Source organism: Seriola dumerili, unplaced genomic scaffold (assembly GCF_002260705.1).
Source record: "Seriola dumerili isolate Sdu_G_001 unplaced genomic scaffold, Sdu_1.0 BDQW01000025.1, whole genome shotgun sequence".
Taxonomy (NCBI): domain Eukaryota; kingdom Metazoa; phylum Chordata; class Actinopteri; order Carangiformes; family Carangidae; genus Seriola; species Seriola dumerili.
This window is the reverse complement of record NW_019174280.1, coordinates 22,596,105-22,618,746: the sequence shown is the minus strand read 5'-3', so window position 1 is coordinate 22,618,746 and position 22,642 is coordinate 22,596,105. Positions and strand designations below refer to the sequence as shown.

Here is a 22,642-nt window from a genome sequence, read left to right as displayed (position 1 = left end):
TATAAACTACCATGAGTGAAGATGAAGCAAGTACCAGCTCTGATGATGTGACTGACAAAAATATCTGACCTTTTATTAATCATTTTAAAACCAGAACGGGAAACCTCCAGCAGCCAGAAGTTTTAAAAAACTCTTCCTGAATTCTGTTTTGACCGAATTTTATAGACAAAACTTTAAACTTTTTTTCACACGTTAGTTTATAAAGGCAACGGCGACTAAAGCTGCAAGCCCAGCTAATAACCACTAAGACCTGTTCTGAGCTCAGCGGATTGCTCTCGCACTTTGTCCAACTTTTTTCATTGTGTTTGGTTTTTGTTTTTCTTTTTGTTCTCGATTTGGAAGTTTAATTCATGAAAGTTTATGAGTCTAAAAAAAGATAAAATGCTCGTCTCAGTCAGTGTGCAGACCGAGTCCAGGACTCAGACTCGACACTTAAACCCTTGACTGAGACGCGAGATCAGACTGCTTGGACTCGAGCAACTGGACTGTGTTCAGGACTCAGATAGTTGTAGCAAGACTCTATGACTCTATTGTAGTTTTTTGTAACGAAAGGGCGCCCTTCCGTAAAACTCAAAGTAAAAAAACCTCCTTTGAAACCAGTAACAGTTGTCCTTGGTCTGAACACTGGGAGCTCAAGACCTCGACTCTGGTAAAGTAGTTTAGCAGGATACTGAAGGTTTAAAAGAAAACCTCAGCAGTCTTCGCTGACCACCTTATGTGATCCTCTAATAAAGTTTCTGATTCTTGCTGATTATGGCATCCAGAGGTTAAAAAATAATTCTCAGTCCACTCAGAAAGTTTTTTTTTTAGCCAATGAAGAATTTTTCTGCAAAAAAACAACAAGGAAACACAAAAATGAAAGAATAATAGTTGCTCTTGCCAAAGATGAAGAAGTGCTATTAGTCACTGTTATTTATGAGCACCCACTGCAGCCCGTTTCACTATAAAACTTATGTGAAATCATAAACTTTTTTTTTTATTTGGGATTCCCTGCAAACACGTTCAGACAGTCGTGATTTGTAATCACAGCTTTACCCCCTAACCTATTCAGAGTCAAGTCACTCGGTTGATGTCCCAGCACCACAGCAACCAGTGACAGATGTGGCCAGTTTAATGCCTCATCCAGCAGCTTCAAGCTCTATTTAAGTATTTTTTATATGTCTGTGGTATTTTGAAATCCCTTTTGTCGAGGCTAGTTCCTTCATCAGCCGCGATGAAGGTTTTTATCCGGACAGTGTTTTTTTTGCCGTCTTTCATCTCAAGTTGGTTACTAAGTCTGAATTTGGCCAGAAACACAGGAGTATTGACAAACACCTTCAACTGTCCCAGCTCCATACTGGAAGTGAAACATGAGTCACTCCAGCACGTCCAGCAGAACTCTCTCTCTCTTCTTCTCTCTCTCTCTCTCCTCCGTCTGTGGCATCCACAGAGTCTTTACCCCTCGGTGAAAACCTGTCGAAGGAAGGTGAACAAGGCCTCCTCTGTGAGAGGATCCCCCAAACCAATGTCTACAGCGTGTTAATGCTCGCGCGGAACTCCTTATTTAGGCTCGCTTTCAGTGAGCCACAGCGCAGCTGGCACGCCACACCCACCATCAGCTGCCAACTGCATAGAGAACGGCCACATATCATCTGACTGGAAAACTGTTCTTGCGCTCCGCTCTCGCTTCTAGAAGAGATGAGGACACAGAGTATGGTCGCCATCACATGTGGAACATTCAGGCTGAGTACAGACACAATTTTTAATTTTTTAGTTTTTTTACAGACTTCGTTTTTATATTGAATTATAGTTAACCACAGTTTTATCCTGAGTTTTATAAAATAATAGGTTAGGAAGGTAATAAATCTCTCACTACAGAAATTGTTCTCTGCTAACTCTACAATACTATACTCTCATACCATGGACCATAGAGGTGGGGAGGCCTGGCCTGGAGTTGGGTCTAGAATATTATGAGAAGAAATGCAGTTGAAGAGTCTTTTCCGCAGAAACAACTTCTCTGTGTGCTCTGGACCTCACTGCTCTCACTTAAATGTTCTACCGCCAGAAGGAAATGAGTTTCTTATGAAAGACTGGTTGGCAGTGGGTTCTGGTTAATGGACCAGAACAAAACTGTACAGATGTCGATATAAACAAAGCTCACAGGGACCACAATCCTCAGTATAGTTGGAGCAAGTAAGGTGATTTGTCTATTCTATTCCTTCAGTTTAAAGAGTATTGCCCATTCACTGTATGTAGTTGGTTTGTTTTTTCCTAAAGCCAAGTGAATGCATCACCACTCAATACTGTCATAAGTAAATGTATTTTTTAATTTTGAACAGATGAATCACTTTCTTTAGAAGTTCCACTGGGGTAATAAAAAAAGACTTTGTTCACTTAACAATTCTGTTTTAAGTCAGTTTCTTGATGCAGGATGTTTCGGATCATTAAGGAAGCTGACATATTCCTTTGTTGATCAACCTTGTTTTGGTTGTGTTTACGGCTTTTCCACTGATACATTATCTAAGACAACTTGACAGCTTCAAACTGACAGGTAAGATGATAACGTAGTGGTAGGAAAAGTCCTACCAACACTACAGGTTCAAATTTAACTCCATTACGAAGTGTACGAGCTGTGTGAAACTTTCTCCTTCAGCAGTCAATATCCTTCCTCAACAGTCGAAAACGTGCCCCCGGGTTTATTGGCGACCTAAACAGACTTTTTAGACATTACTATACTAGGATTTTTGACTTTTAATGCCTTACTTATACTATGACGTTTTTTTTGACCTTATTCTTATGCTCGATATACTTATGACGTTTTTTAAAAAAAAACTTTTTTATGCCTTACTATTCTTATTGAAACATTTTAAAACTATTTTATGGCCTTACTATACTTGACTTTTTTATGCCTTACGTATACTAAATGAACTTTTTTTAAAAACTTTTTAGCTTAACTAATAGCTTTGACTTTTTTTGACTTTTTTGCCTTACTATTACTATGACTTTTTTTTTTAACTTTTTTGATGCCTACTAGTATATACTATGAATTTAAACTTATGCCACTTATGCTTTTTAAAACTTTTATGCGCTACTATTACTATGAAACCTTTTTTTTAAAACTTTTTTAATCGCCTGTGACGATACTACTGAACATTTTTCTTTAGACTTTTTTTGTGCGTTGACGGCATGGTATACTATGACCTTTTTTTAAAACTTTTTGGATGGTGCCTTACGGGGGTAGTACTAATGTGAAGTTTTTATGGACTTTTATGCGCTACTATACTATGGACTCTTTAATTAAACTTTTTTATGCCTTACTATACTATGACCTTTTCGTTTGACTTTTTTTGCCTTTACTATTACTAATGACGTTTTTTTAGCTTTACTATCTATAGTTTTGCCTTAGCTACTATCCTAGACTTTTTTTAACTTTTTATAATGCCTTAACTTACGTATGAACGAGGTTTCATTTAAATTTGGTTTTATGCCTTACTGATAACTATGACGTTGTTTTTGAACTTTTTATAGCCTTACTATACTATGACCTTTTTTGCTTACTTTTTATAGCTTACTTTGAATATATGACTTGTTTATGCCTTAACTATACTATGAAGTTTTTTTGAAACGTTTTTATGCCTTTACACTATACTAATTGACATTTTTTAAAACTTTTTTATGCCCCTTAACTATTCTTGACTTACTTTTGTCTTAATAAATGAAACTTTTTTTTTATTAATTCCTTACTAATCACTTGAAGTTTTTTATGACTTTTTTATGCACTTACTTATCCTATGACTTTTTATTTAAAACTTTTTATGCCCTTATTAAACTATGGACCTTTTTTTTACTTTTTTATGCTTACTATACTATGAACCTCTTTTTTTTACTTTTTTTATGCCTTCTTTACTTTAACTTTAAAAAAACTTTTTTTATCTTGTTTTGTCTTTTTTTGGAAAAACTTTTTTTTTTTTTTAAATGCTTTTTTAACTTACTAATGACTTTACTTATGCTATTATCTATACTTTTTTTGACTTTTTATGCCACTTACTAATTACTATGACCTTTTTTTTTGACTTTATGCCTTACTATACTATGACTTTTTAACTTATGCTTACTATACTATGACGTTTTTTAGACTTTTTTATGCCTTACTATAACTGATGGACTTTCTTTTCACTTTTTATGGCCTTACTATACAATGGACGTATTTGTTTGGACTTTTTATGCTCTATATATACTATGACCTTTATTTTTACTTTTTATGCCTTACATACATTTAGCTTACTATGACTTTACTTTTTAAAACTTTTTAATGCTACTATACTATGACTTTACTTACTATACTTTCTTTTTAACTTTTTTATGCCTTTACTATACTTTTGCATTTTTACTTTTTTTGCCTTAACTTGATTTTGACTTGCCTTCTTACTAATGAGTTTAAAAACTTTTAGTGCCTATACTTGAACTTTTTACTTTTGATTACTATTACAGAGTTTTTATATTTTATGCCTTACTATACTATGACGTTTTTTTTGGCTTTTTTATGCCTTACTATACTATGACTACTTTTTAAAACTTTTTTTGCCTAACTATCTATGACTTTTTTTTTATATGCCTTACTTATCTATGATTTTGTACTTTTTTTAGCCTACTATACTAACTCGACGTATTTTTTACTTTTTAGCCTTACTTATACTAGTGACCTTTTACTTTTTTATGCCTTACTATACCTATGACCTTTTTTTTACTTTTTTTATGCCTTACTATACTATGACGTTTTTTTTACTTTTTATGCCATACTATACTATGACGTTTTTTTGACTTTTTATGCCTTACTATACTATGACTTTTTTATGCCTTACTATACTATGACGTTTTTTTGACTTTTTATGCCTTACTATACTATGACGTTTTTTTGACTTTTTATGCCTTACTATACTATGACATTTTTTAAAACTTTTTTATGCCTTATTATACTATGACGTTTTTTGGACTTTTTATGCCTAACTATACTATGATCTTTTTTTTGACTTTTTTATGCCTTATTATACTACGACATTTTTAAAACTTTTTTATGCCTAACTATACTATGACGTTTTTTTGACTTTTTATGCCTTACTATACTATGACATTTTTTAAAACTTTTTTTATGCCTTATTATACTATGACGTTTTTTGGACTTTTTATGCCTAACTATACTATGATCTTTTTTTTGACTTTTTTATGCCTTACTATACTATGACCTTTTTTTTACTTTTTTATGCCTTACTATACTATGATTTTTTTGACTTTTTATGCCTTATTATACTATGACATTTTTTTTTACTTTTTATGCCTTACTATACTATGACATTTTTTTTAACTTTTTATGCCTTATTATACTATGACATTTTTAAAACTTTTTTATGCCTTACTATACTGACCTTTATTTGACTTTTTATGCCTTACTACAACATTTTTATGACTTACTACTATGAAATTTTTTTGACTTTTTATGCCTTAGTATACTATGACGTTTTTGTGTTAATATTTTCATTGGCTCTGAAAGAAAACACAGGAGACAGCGTTCACTGCGGTGACATCAATAAATATATATCTTTATTTGTGCATTAATAAACATTGGAATGTAGAGGTGTTTCCAGAGGTGTCGGAAATCGTTGTGTATTGCACGTCCATCGTCCAGGATGTGGATTCAGTGTTGACTTCACATGAAGGTCGTCTCCTTCATTCCCTGCTGAGAAACATAAAACACCTGAATTAAACCAGACACTCACATTCTGTTTTTTGCTTTTGTTCGTCTGAAGATGAGCAGCTGAGAGCCAGATTTAAAAAAAAAACAAAAAACCTAGATTTGTTAAATCAAACTCACAGTCATGTACAGAACAAACTGGAACTAGGTTGGACTACACTTCACCACTCACTGCTTTTGTTTCTGTCACTGAAATTAGCTCTGTATGGACAAGCTAATGTTCTGTTGTCCGTTAAACGAGGCGTCAGCTGATAATCAGATCCAATACACGACATTTTTCTAATAATCAGAATCCTTATTTTGTCTGATCTGATTGCCGATTAATTAATTAAATAAAATCATGCCGCCCTCTGAGAGGTTACTGCTCATAGTTCAGGCTCAGCGGCAACACACAAAAACTTACAGCAGAGCTATGAGCTAAAGGGAAATTCATCAGCTCTGCAGGAGTTTATCACAAACTAATATTTAAAGCAAATTAAAAGTTTAACGTGAACTCAAGGTTAATCAAAGTTATTAAAATCGATCCTGTGAGAAAATGTCTGTACAAAATGTCATAATTCATCCAGTAGTTGTTGCGATCCAGCCACTGAGTCACCACAGTGACACATCACACAGTGATTAAAAATTAAAAAGTTTTGGTTTTAGGGGCAAAGAAGTGCTTTGAAACAACAGCTGGGTGTGGTGAGTGTTTGCAGCTCACTCCAATCACACCCAGGTTTCTAAAACCGTCATCATCAACTCTGTTGTTACTATGACATCCCAAACTGGTTTTTACATTTCATTAAAATAGCACATCAGTCACTGAGTTTTAGAGGCTTCTATTCTTTATGCTAAGCTAAGCTAACCACACTCTCACTCCAGCTCAGTAGTGAACATCGTAAATTCTCAAATAGCAGGAAGGGCCTTTATATGCCTCAACTGGAGAGAGAAACACATCTGATTTATATTATATTCAATCATGTTTTAGGAAGAATTTTATACAGACAAATGTATTTACTCCCCCTCTCATGAAAAAGGCTTTCCAGAGAACAGAACATGTCCCTTTGCTGTGAAACACTGGGGGGAATTGATACTGACAATATGAAGAATCTCCTACATCAGGTCCTGTTTTAGTCTCCTGTTTATTTCCATCTGCTCTGACTGTGTAAGAATTCATGGTACACAGTCTCAAACATCACAGTGAGCTGTGTCTCCTCCTGTAACGTTTCTTTACATTCTCCACTGTCACTTGTTTACCTTGCTGAGTTCAGGAAACAGCTCCTGCACCGCGATGTCCAGCAGGACGTACGTCATCTGAGGACAGAGACAAAATCACAAACCACTGCTGTTAGAAAGGAAACTGTTGGTTTTATTCTACCTGCCACGTCTTATTTGACTTTAACGTTATGTTGTTCTCGTAGCCATATCACATCTAATTGTCCTACTTTACTCTAGGAGCTTTTAGTTTCCTACCTCTGATGTACATAAACATTCATGTGTATCTGAGTCTATATAAAAGTGTTTCTGTATATATGTGAATGTTTTGTGCATATATATCTTTTATGTTAAGCGATTCTTTAGTTTGAACACAAATAAATAATAATAATAATAATAATAATAATAATAATAATAATAATAATAGTTCTTGTTCAGTCTTCTAACATTTTAGGACTTTTATTTTGTTGATTTTTATTTTGTAGAAAAAGGTTATCACAAAAATCCAACAGGAACTCAAACGGGATTTTCAAACAATACCAAGCAGCCCTGCCTCAGGAGGTCTGGTTTATTGTAACAGTGTTATTATAATGAGTCCTTTTTATTAAATAATTGTATCTGTGTCTCAGTCTCAGACATTAGAACATATGATAGAAATAGAGGAACAGAGTCATGATGATCTGACAAACAGAAGAACTGCACCAGTCAACAGTCGACACCTGAGACAAGTACACACATGTATTAAAACCACTGGATACCTGAAGTACAGGATGTTGTCAGGGTTGAATTGAAAGATTAATAAAGCTTCACCAAACTGACATTTACTGCAGCTCTGTTGTTTCCTATTTGTCTCTTTACCTGCTTGTTGAGGAGCGGCTGCTGGAAACCGTCAAAGAGCAGCCGGATACCTTCGTACTTCGCCTCCTCGCCGATGCACTTTCCCACAAAGTCTGACACAAACAAACACACACACACACATCTTCAATTTAATTAAGTTTTGTAACGTGGGTTTGAGCAGTTGGCAGAGTGTCCTGAGTATAAGAAAGAGGAGTGGTATTAGTGGTAGTAATAATAGGTGACAGCCTTGTCCAGTGTTTTAACGTATAATACACCCAAAATGAATTAGTGGGATATTTTTATCTGTGCTGAAATCTCACCATTACACCTTTTTATTGATGTTTTGATGCTTTTCACGGATGTTTTTTGGGATGTAAATCACTTGGTGTGTCCTGTGGCCACCTGTACGCAGCAGCCACTATGATTTATCTTTAATGTCTGTTCAGTCCATGTTCCAACCTACTTGTCTGGAACTTGTCTATGATAACAGAAACAGGAAGTGTGTGTGACAGAACATGTAGTGAAACTACAGCCTCACTTTTTCTGATAAACACAGGGCTGCACCTGGAATCAGCTCAGGTGTTAAAGCTGAAGTGAAAGAACCTTTTTTCTCTTATCACTACTGTATTTTATTAAACAACATAAGTCAGGAATCAGCTCATTGTTAAAAACCATTGTTTTAAACATATTTTTCCTGGTTAAATCTCCATTAACTAAATATTTTTTTTATATTAAAAAGCAGCTCTAAGGAACTTTTAGCTCAAAGATTTGGTTTTCTGAGATATTTACTGTAAAGTTTAGTCTCATCACTCTCAGCAGACAGACAGTGTGAGAGCAGCTGGTGAACACAGTGCAGCATTTAGCAGCTGAAGAGACAGATAATGTTTTCAAGAGTTGGTAGAGACCAAACACAGAGCGAAAAGAGGGAATATTAGATCACAAACGCCACTCTAATGGGGTGGTAAGTTGCTCTGTTTGCCATCATATTTGCTACATCACCTGCAGAGTGTGATAATATGTCAGTAAAACATGAGCTGAACAAAAAATCCATTAATGCTGCTTTTAAACTGGATAAGGACAGAAAACCTCCAAAGCAATCTGATGGACACAGCTCTTATAATGGAAGGAAAACTGATCAAACTGACCTGGTAAATACTTCATCATCTCCTCGAACGTCTGCTTGGCTCTGACTTGTTTGTCCTCGGTGGTTCGCTCCTCGCTGTCCTCACAGAACACAGCGTCTGCAGGAAGAAACGACGACATGAAGAGAACAGAAACAAAGTTTGATCCGTCAGAGCTTCTCCTCCCTGTGACCTCGTGTCTCTGTCCTTCTGTCTGTCTCCATCAGTCAGTGACAGAGGAGGGGGAAACTGTCTCTACCAACTTTTTCATTTACTGAATTCTGATCATTTGAACAAGAAATTCTAAACTGTACTTCAGATCTGGAAAAAAATATGGGAGGAACTGGAGTTTTGTTTCATTGGAGCCGATGTAGAGCAGCCAAATACATTTTGGTGACACTGAACAACCTTCGTTGGAAGAAGTGTAACGAGGTTGAAGATCTTTCACTAAAAGTAGAAATACTGGATGTAAAATACAGTCACAAGAGGGTGTTCTACATTCAAGTACTTACATATTTATAACACTTATAACAGTGTTTTATTAATGCTGATTCCTTATGCTTTGGCAAATGTGGCTTTAATCTAAAAATGTATTATATCTTGATGTTTAGAGCATAAAATCTGAATCTGAAAACTGTATCTTTTAAATAAAAGTGTCTTTTTTACATTTACGTCTGAAGAGAAGTGAAGCAGCATAAAAATAAAGAGACCTTAGAGATGTTACCTGAGTACTGTGCTGGAATAAATGTACTTATTATTTTTGTAGAAAAACAGGAAACAAAAGATTAGTGGCCCCTCCTGCCATGATTTATTTAAGAGTAATATATCTTTACATCAGGAGTCTGAGCCACTGACAAATAAACGTTAGCTGAAGTCTGTTTTCCCTGACATGGTTGTTGGAATTATAAATGCAGAGAGAAAATGGACCTTAACTCTTTAACACAAACACATCTTTAGTAAGAGGCAGTTTCCCACCTCTGAGCTGTGTGATGAGGGACACCATGCGGTGCTCCTGGAGGATCTGCTGCAGTTTGGACTGCATGTACTGGTCCATGTAGGCCTCGAACGTGTTCTTGAACAGGATTCTCCCGGCGGCCAGAATGTGATGCAGCCAGTCGGGCATGTGGAACACCACTCGACCTGTCAATCAAAACATCTGCATCTGAGGATGGAGCGCTTTGCTGTGACCAATCAGCTCCCAGGAAGCTGCTTTTGAGAAGAATATTGAATTTCTCACGTACAGCTGCAAAATGACTCTGAGATTCTGGGTGTTTTTTCATAAGGAAAAAAACAGGATGAAAGTAAAAATCTTCCCAGTGAAGTTGAGTGATTTACAGATGTGATGATTGAGGACGTCATTAAGACATCTGACACCTTTCAGTTTATGACAGCGCTGTCATGTGGGACATGGAAACATCTTGAGAGTGAGAGCAGGTGCAGCTCTCACTCTTCATCTTGTGTCATTATCAAACCTCTTCTTCTACTATTTGGTTTCATGTTAGTAATTTCATTTGACTTTAAAAGCAAATATATAAAACACGGTGACAGCTGAATGGAACCTAATCGTCACCTGGTCATCTGAGTATAAATGCATCACTTTTTGCTCCTCCCGAGTGAAGCTATGTCAGTTAACAGTCTGTGTGTGCTGTAATAACGTCTGTCCCCTGTGATAACGGCAGCTGCTCCTCGGAAATGAAACAGAAATGATCTCATACAACACAGTAAGAAGAGAGAGGTGTTACAAACTGACAAGCTGTTGCATGTTTAGTTGAGTTTTATTAAAGGTACCATCACCATCACTTACCGACGTACATCATGTAGTCATACATGCCATGAACAGTGAGCAGCTCCATGAAGTAGTTGGGGTTGGCTCTCCTCTCCGAACTCTCTGACAGGTTTGCGTTGTTCTTGAACAGGCTGCTGAAGAGCTGCAGGTGAAAATGAATCATTAGGAATAAAGTAAAAAAAAAAATCAAGAATCACACGACACCGAATGTGAATTATTGATCTACAGCGTCTGATCACGTCTAACGTCGAGAGAACGACTGAAGATGTAGCAAGAATTTAACTGGTAATTCTGTTTTAAAGGGTAAGGCTGGAGTTCTTCTTTATTTTAGTATTATCAACAAATCCCATGAAAACCCAAACCAACCATGTGTCTGACTTCTCCACTCTTAATAATTAAAAACACATCATTGCTCTACAGTGTGTGTGGGACCGAGTCAAGATTAACTACAGTGTGTGTTCATGGTGAAGGAACGTATCAGTGCAACAGTGAGCTCAGAAGAAAAACTTCTACCAGGCTGTGGTACTTTACTATATAAAGAAAAACATACTGTATTTCATTCACCCTTCATTCATCCAAACTGTCTCCATGGAGAAAAACATCAAGCTTAATCATGAAAACAAACATGACTATTCTTTCCTGGGAAAAGAGGACGTTACTTCTCCTCTCAGATCTGAGCAAATGGAACTTTTCATTCTCTGGAGATCAACAGCAAAACTCTTCCTCCAACAGCTTATCACAACCCCATCAAGTGCTGGAGTTAATTAATGTGCAGCTTGAGTTCATCTGTTTGCTAACGTTGCCAATAACAACACCTCTGCTCTGGATTCAGCAGGAGAGAGATGTTTAGTGAGCCTGCTGTTTATTCACCTTCTTGTTGTTCTCTGCCGTGGGGCTGAGGATGGTCAGCTCCGGCCGGCTGGGTTTGGGTTTGGGCGACTCGCAGGAGTTGAAGAATGACTGGATGAAAGGCTCCAGGTTCTGTCCTCTCTGGAAAACACACAGTTTCACAGTGTTTAATACCACCTTCATCATCATCATCATCATCATCATCATCATCATCATCATCATCATCATCATCATCATCATCACCTTGTTGAACTAGCTACAGCACTAACACCTGGTGTTTGTCGGCAAACTGCAGAGTGAAACAGAGACACCTTAACACCACTTAACCATCGTGGCCAGATTCCAGCCTTAATGATGAATCTCTAACAGGCAGAATAATGACGCACAGATGCTGGAAATATAATTATTTATTTAGTTTCTTTCTAAGATTTAAATGAGAAGGTAAAGTTTGGTAAATCTGAAGCAGCAGCAGGAAGCCTGTTAGCTCAGTAAGACTTTAAATGACTCGTGTACATGGAGGTAAGGAAGGAAATAAATCATCTTTACAACAGAATTTCAGCTCACCTCCTTTATCAGCTTCCCCGGTACAGACTTGAAAATTTTCCCTGTGAAACAAAAACTCTAATTAGTTAGTAAATAACGCTGGAAATATGAAGTAAAGTGAAAGTACTGATCACTGAAGAAAAGGCAGAAGGACGTGAACAAAGAAAGAGGTCAGAGGTCAGAGAGGCCTGGCCAGGTAAGGGCCAGTTCAAAGACACTATGACCTGATGGAAAATGTGTCAGGAAGGAAAATATATTTATTCTGTGGCAGCACGTCTGGGTGACATGATTGTAATCATTGTGCACAATATTCATAACGACGTTTTCTTACATCAGGGCAAAGGAAATGAATGCAAAGTCGCATGTAGAATAATTTAACTGAAAATCAATTAACGGAGAGAATCTGCAGCAGCAGCAGAGCTGCTCTGTGGCCGACCGTCGATCTCTGTAGTAAGACTCGTACTCTCCAGCTCCTCGTCCCTGAATAAATAATGCTTCACAAAAGGAGGGAATATATATCACTACTTACCAAGGTTGACATCAGGCAGCATCCTGTCCAGGAACTGAGACTCCATGCTATAAGGAGACAGGAAGTCTGCCAGCAGCTGACTGTTACTGAGCTCTGGATGCTGCAGGAGCCTCTGGACACAAACACAAACATGCCAGAAACTTTAGTTGTTTAACTGATGTTCTTCCTCAGATTACAAGCTTCAGCATCTGCCACCAGGCCGCGTACAAACAGAAAAACATCTTGTATGCATCTACACAATGAGTGAGAACAAATAAGAAATTCTTATTTCCTCTAATCATGAGACAGTTTTGATTTGTAAGGGAAAATTTTACATGTGTAAACATCAAAACGTTGTTACTTGATTTTAAATGTTCAAAATTAAAGTAAACACCCTTGACTCAGTCATTTAAAACCTCCCTAACACTGTTTTGTTTTACTGCCCTCTGGTGCCAATATACAAATGTATAAAGCACTAAAGTTACATTCAGTTAATGAGACCTCACACATCTCAGCGAAGTCTTAAAAACAATCAGAACTTCACACCAAAGAGTCATTAAACAGCAAAAAATTTTAAAAAATACACTGTAATTATTTACTCCAATAGATATTCATGTTAGTGTCCAGGTGGAATACCTGCAAATATTCCTCAAACTCTTCCCTTTTTGATGAGAGGAATTCATAATTCTTTGGTCCGATGATTCTTTTGGATGGAAGCTGTGCATCTGCAAATGTGCCTGGAGAGAAAACATTTAATATGAGACACAGTGTGGAGCCGGAGGATGGAGCTTTAATATAAAGGAAACATCACCAACAAAAAGCAGCTAAAACTGTACCGTGGAATTCAGTGAGTTTGGATTCTAGTACGTAGAACTCCATGTACCTTCTGTAGACCGACCACTTCTCCGTTTCATGACCGACTACTAAGAACAAAAGAGAATCGCAACATGGTCACGTGCTGATCAGGGATCAGATGAGCTGCAGCACGGCTGTTAATTAGACAGACGACGGCGCAGACTGAAGCTCTCACCTTCCTTCCTATCATTGCGTTCCACATCGATGCAGAAGACGGGGATCCTCTCCCTCTTGACCTCGTCGTCATAGATGTCGATGTAGGGGATGGTGATGATCCAGGCCGACAGGTTCCTCTGGGTGCCCGGTGTGCCGGCCGGCTCGGCGGGGGAATCGTCCTCCATCACGACGGTGGCCTCCTCCACCTGCAGCAAGAGCCAAACAGGAACAAATGACACTGTCAGACTCAGGCAAATATTTAAGATACGATATTACCTGAAGTGTGTGGGGGTTAATTTGGAACAATTAATTTTAAAGAAAATAAATCGCAGTCTAATTAAAATCTTATAGTTCCTGCTAAACCACATTAACATGGAAAAATACATCATCAAGAAACAGATCCATCATGATCCTGTGTATTTTTGTTTATGTTTTAAATACAGTATATGTGCATATTTTTGTAGGACTGGATGACACAGTTGTTAATGGAAAAATGGACTGATTGAAAGAAGGAATAAATGAGTGCAGAGACATGAAGAGCGGCCGAAGTGTCGCTGATTCTCATCACAGCTTGATGTTTTCAGAGCACAGAAGCAACTGTCTAACACAGAGGCGACTAATCAATAATCCATTTTCACAAAAGCTCATTTGTGATCAGAAATATTTTCTTATTTATTGTTATTTCTTAAAAAAAAATTAAAGTGAAAATCTTAATTGTATTGTCTTAGAGAAATTTCTACTGAGCACAAACCAAGGGTCGTAACATCATCGCCGAGTCTCTCACTCACCAGATCGTCATCAATCTCGTTCATGGCGCTGGGCGGCAGCATGGCACCCTCCATGGTCGTGCTCTTGAACACACCTTTGATTTTGCTGCCAATTCTGCTGATGCCGAACGACTCCCCTCGCTTTGACGTGTTTCTAGAAGAGAACAGAGAAAACGAGCTCGGACTTCTTTTCCTGTCACATGCTTCTATCTTCACGTCTCTATTAACTGCTCTGAAACGGTTCCTTCTTCCTCTGCTCTGCTGCTGGTCCTTGAAGATAAATATTCATCTGTCACGTTTGTAAAAATCACCTGAGCCTTTCACTCTGCACCATGTGACAAATGAACCGGTGCATCAGGTGTGCAGCACACGTGCAGTAAAACAGGACGGCTGTGACAACTACAGGCCTTTTTCATCCACCGGCCGCAGCAGCGTGTCGCTCCTGAAAGCTCGTGTGTAACTTGCAACCAAGCTGTTTCTCTTTGACACTGCATGCCAGCATGCATCATAATGCATTCTGCTCTTTGCATCCAGCAGACTCTGTGCAGACAGGTGACATGCCGAACACCTACTTACCTGTTTTCTTCCAAACTGAAGCTATTTCTGGAATAAGACGCACAAGCAGCTAATGACGGTTTGGACAAAACTTGTACAATGAAATTAACTGTCATTATGAATGAATGAAAACCTCACTATGACTATGAAATGAGCCGGTTCACCTTCCTGCTCAATAATTATGGCGCTGATCATATAATGTGCAATTTTAAATTTCTGTTTTCTGTGATTTCCACGTGAAACAAACCTGTTGATTCTTGAGTTCCTCGTCAGAGACTCGGCTCCTCTCAGCAGGTGCCTGAAGTACTGAACACAGAGAGGAGACAGTCAGTGCAGTCCTGGCCTCGGTGTACCTCTAATGTTTTATAACATGACTCACTAGTAGCTAATGTGGTGTAGTTAAAAGCAAAATATTGCAATGTAATGTCGTGAAGTAGAAGCACTAGATGGAAATATTCCAGTATCTGAAACAAGTACAAATATAAATATGCTTCATTATCTTTCAACACTGACAAATACTCTAAGTCTATATTTTGAATACACAGTCACTCAGTGTCTTCAAAGCTCAAAAACAAAGCTCTTACTTCATCGCTGTGGCAGAACATGGGGGTGAAGACTCTCTCCAGCAGAGACAGCACGTGTTCATACGCCTCAAACAGGCAGCGCATGGTCTGCAGCTTCACCACACCACCGTACGGACCTTTAGCAACTGAGAGGGAGGACACACGGAGCTTAAATCAAACTGCTCTCTGTGTAGAAAGATGGATCGTTTATGGTGGAAACAAACAGGAAGGAAACTACACGGGTTTGTACACAAGCAGCGCTGCGTTCTAAAATGTTTATAGAGAAACTTAACACCAGACTGAAAGCAACGTATCACTGTCCTGTCTGTTTGACCTCTGACCACAACCAGCGGTGATGTCACAATGTCCTGGAGTACACCTGTACATCACTGCAGCCAGGTGAGTAGTGGAATCACTGGAGGTCAGCAAAAGTTAAGTCCTTCTTTAATTATCCCACAAGTCCAGTGAACACTTTCTCTACAGATCCACTTTTGGTTTTGTAGGTTGTATGTTTTTGATGGCAATGCAAGAATGATAATATCAAAAGTGTTCAGTAAATTAGCATTAATCATAATTATGAATTAATCTATAAATACAGAGATATTCACTTCAACTGCTTCAGGATCATCAAACCATCATGGAAGAGACACATCTACAAAAACCTCCAACACATTAGTGTTTTAAGAGATTCTGACTGTCTTCAGTGAACTGTGAAAAACACATTAAGGCTGAGTTATGACGTCGTGACTCCACAGCTGCTCTGCTTTAAAGCCAAAAAAAGAGGAAAGCCCAGCACCATGGTGACGGTCGTAGCGTCTTACTGTTCTTTATCTCCTCCACGATGAACGGGTCGAAGCTGATCTTGTCGATGCTTTCGTCCAGGCAGTAGGTCTCGTAGATGTGCAGCACCTCGCCGTGCAAACGCTGCAGCTCGGAGTCACTGAGCTCCGGACTCAGGATCTTATCGTTGAACTCCTCTGGAGGAAAAACTCAACATATCACCTTTCTATTCCAGAGTTACTCTCACGATTTTTCATCAGTGCGAAGAAACGCATGTCAGGTATGTTTCCAATAACTATGGAGGAATGACTCTTCGGGATAAGGGGGTTAGAAACTGGATGGATTCATAGATGAACCAGTTAGTGGTTACTTGGAAACACAGAGGTCCGGCGGGTTATCTAACTACTTAACTGATTGCTATAGGCTTTCAAAGCTAGTTGTTATTTAAAGATAATCTAGGTTACCAAGCCATTAATAAATGATTAAATGTGCAGCAACATTTGCTGCATGTGTGACGGTTGTTCTCACCCACAGCGAGGCAGAACTGCAGCACATGCACAGCTCCTTCCTGCTTCAGGAAGTTTATGAAGCGAAAGAGGAGATCCTGCTGATTCCTGATCTCCCTCAGCTCCATCTTCAGCACCTGCACGAGCGGAGACAGACGTTTAGTTGTGCACATCACAGAAGAAATAAAAGACGACACACAGATCCACAGAATAGGAAGTGGCTGGTTGGACTAAATGAAATCTGTGAAGTCTCGTCCTCCCTCACAGAGATACTCACCGACGGCTTTTTGTTGCTGACGTCGGCGAACTTCTGTAAAAATGGAACCAGGGCAGACGGAGGTTCTGTGGCTGGTTCTGGCTGCAGATGCAGGAGATATTTAAATGAGCAAAGTAATGAGATGATTTAGAAGATGATTTATCTGAACATACATGACTCAGATATAAGGAAACAGTCTCACTTACTGGAGTGTCATCAACAAATATGAGCACCATGAGGTTCACAGTATCCTGGAAAACAAAGAGAAACAACAGGTTCTCTTACGGTCCTGATTTAATTGCATTAAAATGTCTAAATAATTAACATCAAGTTATTTTCTTGAGTTACTTCCCTGTGTAGCACCAGGCTATTTTATGCAGTTAGGAGGCGTTATTAGAGCTGTAACATCACCACTTTAATGGCCAGATGAAGTGTTTCTCCACCTGTCTGTGGTTTCATTTGATGAAGCCAAACACTCTCCACTAATTTCAAGTTTTACAAGATTAAAAGAAGAATACGAGCGGCTCGTTCATTAAACTGTCAACACACATAGTCCTGTTCTACTCACAGGGTCAGCCATGAAGTCCATGGTTGGTAGGATGACAGATCCGGCCATCACCTCCCGCAGCAACAGAGCCAGAGACCTGAGCCAAGACAAAAAACACTGGTTACAACTTTTACATTTAAGGAGACAGGTCTTCCCAAATTCAAAGTCCAGCCTGAGAAGGAGGTTGGTCAGTCTCTGTTTGTGTCTCCCTACCTGCAGTCTGTGGCTTTGGGAGGCATGACGTAGGGAAACAGCATCTCAGTCAGCTTCCTCAGATAGAACAGCTCGTCTTTCCGGCTGCGCAGAGCAGTGTGAAGATCGGGGCCGTATTCATCCAGAGCTGCCTGCTGTAAACCCTCCACACTGTTCACTGCAGACACACACACACACACACACAATATAACATCACAACACAGTGGATATTAAACCCAGCATCACACAACTGGGCTTAAAGAACATATGAACAACTCCTGCCAGTTCTCACAGGTTTGTTGTGTTTGATATCTGGTGTAAGACGACGTAACACCCTGACAAATAAAATCAGACCACACACACGAGGTGGAAACACATTTTCACTTATCAGTTTGGCTGCATCATCAAAGGTCACTCATTTTTATCGTTGTACAGCAAGGTTAACTGTTTCAGTTCTAGTTTGGTGGAGAGAAAACTGTCACCATTTCCAGATTTATAGCTAAACTGTCAGCAGACAAACCTGAAGTTAAAATTAAAAATAAAACAATTAATATTAATATATGCAAGAATGTGAAAGTGAATATATGTACTTACCTTTTTCTCGAGCTTTTTCAATAATTTCAATGTGCTTCATTGCAGCTTTCATCACTTTGTCTGCAAACACAGCGGGGATGTCAACCTGCCAAAAAGATGTCCCGAATCAGTGAAACACACAAAAGAAATAACAAGTAAACTGCGACTGAGAACACTTCACAGTTAGCCTGCGACCAAAGTTTCATCATGAATGAACAAACATCAACAGAAGATGGTAAACTCAGTACTGTATGTAAAAACGTACTGATTTAGAATGTGTTTTGTTTGCACCTAAATCTGCATGATTGTGAGACTTTACAACCTCCTGGTGTTTGCAGCATAATTGGATATGAGAGGACCAGGAACGACCAGAGCCGTGAGGAGGAGAGTGAGAGAACCATGAAATTGTGTTCCGGTGACACAATAACCTGCATTTGAGTTTTCTGACCTTCTGTGTAAATTAGTCTTTGAAAAACCATCATGAAAAACCAGGATTGCTGCAACAACATCAAGTCTTTTACGAGAGCACATCACGCTAAACATCTGCTAACTGCTCCATCTTTACTGAAGAGTGTTTAAGCGTCACCTTCTGAGCTCGGCGGACGAGCACTGAAGCGAAGAAGCGAAAGGTCATCCTCAGTTCGTCAACACATGCTTCGTCATCTGTGATGTCCCTGAAAACCAAAGGAGGAAGTTTAAAAACAAACTCCTACATGAGTCTGTAAAAATCCACCTTCTTCAGACGATAAAACACTCTGGGATTTCTCTTCATACCTGTACCAGGGGTAGACAAAGTTCTCCAGCACTAACTCGAACACCTGCAGGATGGGGACAGAACAGGTCAGATCAGAACAGAAGGTTGAGTCGATGTTTTTCAGTGGTTTTGTCAGAATAACAGAGACATTTTTTCTGTATAAAAACCGCTGACGTTGAACCATCCATCGACTTACCTCTGCTACTGAAGCGTCCACTTTTGAATTAACCTTCAGCTCCAACCATGGCTGGTAATTTTCAAGGAGCAGCGTCGGCCTGCAAAGAACAAAATATTTGTGCATGTTCTTAGTGCCTGTTTCTTGAATAAACACTTGAAAAACACGGTGATCATACGCAACACCAGAGTGGAATCCACTCCAGGTAAAATCCAAACACTAGTGACTGCTGTCAGAGGCTGAAAGGAGGTTATTTAATAAAAACCTCTACAGTCAACACACAAGATTTGTGTTGGCTTAAAGAACCCCTTGTGTTTTGTTTTGCTTTCTGTTTTTGGTAATTGTATTTTGCCTGTTTTCAGTTCCTTCTACCTGTTTGTCTGTGAGGGGGAACTTCACTTTGAACTGCCTCTCTTGAGGTTTATCTCTTTTTTTTCCATCGTGTATTTTTTTTCTTGGCTCTGAGAGCTGACGCTGGGTCTGGAGTCACTGATGCCGTGTGTGATATGTGTCAGTAAGTCATCCATTATTTATGACATTAAACAACACAGATAAAGTGACTTTACCAGAAGCCCATCATCATTAATAATGGCTTGGGTAGAAATGTATCTGTCCTCAGCAGCACTGTTTAACAATATCCACTAGGTGGCAAACTAGTGCAGAATGTACTTGTGCTTTTGAAATGTCAATAACATGAAAAAATAATTTAAAGAAAGGAATCATATCATTCATTATCACAATTATCTTTGATTATGGAAAAGTGGTAGAAGAAGAACTTAATTAAAAGTATGAAAACAACTATTTAAAAATACTCCATCACAACTGAAGGTCCTGCATTCAGAATCTTCCTTACGTAAAAGCGCAGATCAAAACATACTGAAGGTATCATAAATAAACATTTTCATTATGCAGCAAAAAGGCACCTGAAAGTGGAGTATTGAGACCACGTTACATTATTTAATTATTATTACTGATTCATTAATGTGTGAGCAATGTTTTACAGTTAAAGTTGGTTGAGACAGAGCTGATTTAAGTACTTTATATTCTGCTACAACACATCCGCTTATGTAAAGTCTTTATCAGCCAAGTAACTAGTAACTGCAGCTGTCAAATTAACATAGAGGAGTTGACCAGCAACATTATCTGCTTGTGAACGTACCGGTGACGTTTGCACTTGACCTTCCCACACACAGCACAGCTGTTGCCCAGAGGAAACAGCTCCTGCTCCTGCTCCTGCTGCTGTTGGAGGACAAAATATAAATCCTCAGTTTCCTTTAGTGTTAAATCGAACACTATAAAATATCATCAGCTATTTTCTCAGCGGCCACTTAATCACTGGAAACATCTCCATGTAAGCAAACAACACACTCCTCCACAGAGCGACCCTCATATAAATAAAACTCAACTTTAACACATGCAAGTTACAACTTACTTTACTTCTTGGCTTTATGGTGAAGAGGATGTTTGGGAGAAGAGACTCTGGTCCGAGGGAGCAGTAGAAAGTGATGACACCAGCCAGGAAAGACCAGAAGACCATCAGGATGTGGATATACCTGGAGGCAGATTACACAGCATTAAAAGTGACCTAATAACAGTGCTCAAATACAATGCAAAGAAACATTAATCAGCATTTAATCTTTGGCTCCTCCTTGTGGTCACTGTGTTTGTTCTGCACCCATGACCATACCCCTGATGCCTTGAGTTATACAAGTAAAAATGCACAGACATTTCAGCTACACCTTCTTCAGCATGCAACAGTCCTTCAGTTTCATGGTTGAGTCCTTTTTAAGTTTCACTTACAGCTGACATCAATCATTCACATTCTTTAATTTTATTATCTAAAATGTTATTTTGTACCCTGAACCATTGCTGTTATTGAGAAATCGGTTTATTTGTCAAGTAAGCAGCGTACTAAACAATGACAATTTCCAGGGTGTTTTTTGAATGCACATGGATACTGATTTAACCCTGGATTGATTATTGAACAAGGCTACCAGGCACTAACCCAGGGATTCTGGGGACTGTAGGTTGGAGCCTCAGATTGAGGCGACTGATACTGTTTTTTAATGGGATGTCAATCGAAAAAATACAAAGAGAATCAAAACAGCACAAAGTGACGTAAAACAACCACTAAGAGACACAGAAGTACTACAAGGGAATACAAAATGACCATAAAGTGACTTAAAATACTAGACTTGAAATACTAGAGGCATAACATGACCACAATGTGACATAAAACATCCTTAAACAGACACAAAATGAGCACAAAGAGATGCAACGTGACCATATAGTGACGTAAATCAATTGCACAGAGACAAGAGACTACTACAAGGGGATGCAACATGACCACACAGTGACATAATACAACCACAAAGTGATGTAAGCAGCCACAAAGGTGTAAAACAACTACAATGACTTTCTCTTATATAGGGAAGCTTCTACATGTCTGTGCTCAGGGCCTCGGTGTGTCAGTCTGTCCATGGACTAAATAGTGAATTCAACTTGAAACATAGCTGTTAATTAATCAGGTTTAAAGAGGTGCATGCAGATGACTAATGACAGCCTTTAATCTAAACGTGAGAGTCCAGATTAAACACAAACAACAACACTGGGTGAAACAGATAAACAGCTCTGCTCTGATCAGGTATCAGCAGCAGGTCACACTCCTCCAGACATCACATGACCCACCACCCAGTGTTTCAGCTGATAATCTGACACTCCCCAGCTCACTTTATCGTTTAACATGTACCTGTTGAGCAGCACAGTCAGAGAGAGCATGCACAGCAGCAGGAAGCAGAAGACCGGGTACTGCCGTCCAGCTTCTCTCAGCACGTCGATCTTCAGTCCCCGCTTCAAATCCTCCACATACGTTAAAATACCTGCCATCCTTTCAGCGGAGCTGTGGGCGGGGGAAACACATTTCATAGAAGTTAACACCAAACGGGCACGTTTTTGGTCTGTTTAAAGCATTAAACCTACATATAGTGAAGGTACCCGTCTGAAAATCAACTTTAAACCATGTCGAAGTTAGCTAACCCGAGTCGTTTTAGCTAGGTTAACGGTTAACGTTAGTTTTCAGGTCAGCGGTTAACGCTTTAACTTACAGCGACAATACTATCGACGAGCTTCTTCATATAATAAAACACATCTTATCCATAGGTGTAGTCTTCGGCTGGTGGCCAGACCAGTCCTGAATTCAAGTTACTTTCTTCAATTGCGAAAGTTTTTACTTCATGTTTTCCATTTTTTGAAAGTCCCAACCGACTTCCTTGACAGATGGAATGTTTTCTAATCCAACCCGGGTTGCCAGATCTGTCGACGGAAACAAGTAATAGCGACTAGTTAACGGTCTTAAAAATAAAAGGTTTGTTTGTAAAGACGAAAACCTTCTTCTACT

The 22,642-nt window shown here is 38.8% G+C and overlaps 1 protein-coding gene across 8 annotated transcripts; it reads right to left on the bottom strand.

Annotated features, from left to right (window-relative positions):
- Positions 1-5,558: 5,558 nt before the first annotated feature.
- On the bottom strand, positions 5,559-22,513 carry LOC111237785 (sorting nexin-14-like). Of its 8 annotated transcripts, none has more exons than XM_022767017.1 (30): positions 22,350-22,513; positions 21,995-22,144; positions 20,678-20,798; positions 20,405-20,484; positions 19,267-19,345; positions 19,091-19,134; positions 18,903-18,990; positions 18,338-18,422; positions 17,765-17,921; positions 17,573-17,648; positions 17,211-17,255; positions 17,026-17,106; positions 16,771-16,885; positions 16,284-16,439; positions 15,484-15,608; positions 15,147-15,205; positions 14,921-14,947; positions 14,366-14,498; positions 13,597-13,783; positions 13,403-13,489; positions 13,203-13,303; positions 12,588-12,699; positions 12,080-12,120; positions 11,537-11,656; positions 10,685-10,808; positions 9,856-10,020; positions 8,905-9,000; positions 7,781-7,872; positions 6,965-7,021; positions 5,559-5,713 (listed from the first exon to the last, which is right to left on the bottom strand). In XM_022767017.1, the coding sequence occupies exons 2-30, from the start codon at positions 22,129-22,131 to the stop codon at positions 5,684-5,686; spliced, it is 2,820 nt and encodes a 939-aa protein (XP_022622738.1). In that variant the 5' UTR covers positions 22,132-22,144; positions 22,350-22,513; the 3' UTR covers positions 5,559-5,683. The 8 variants fall into 8 exon arrangements, with proteins under 8 accessions (XP_022622738.1, XP_022622761.1, XP_022622745.1 ...); XM_022767040.1 differs by having other exon boundaries at positions 5,559-5,710; XM_022767024.1 differs by having other exon boundaries at positions 13,403-13,486.
- Positions 22,514-22,642: the final 129 nt, after the last annotated feature.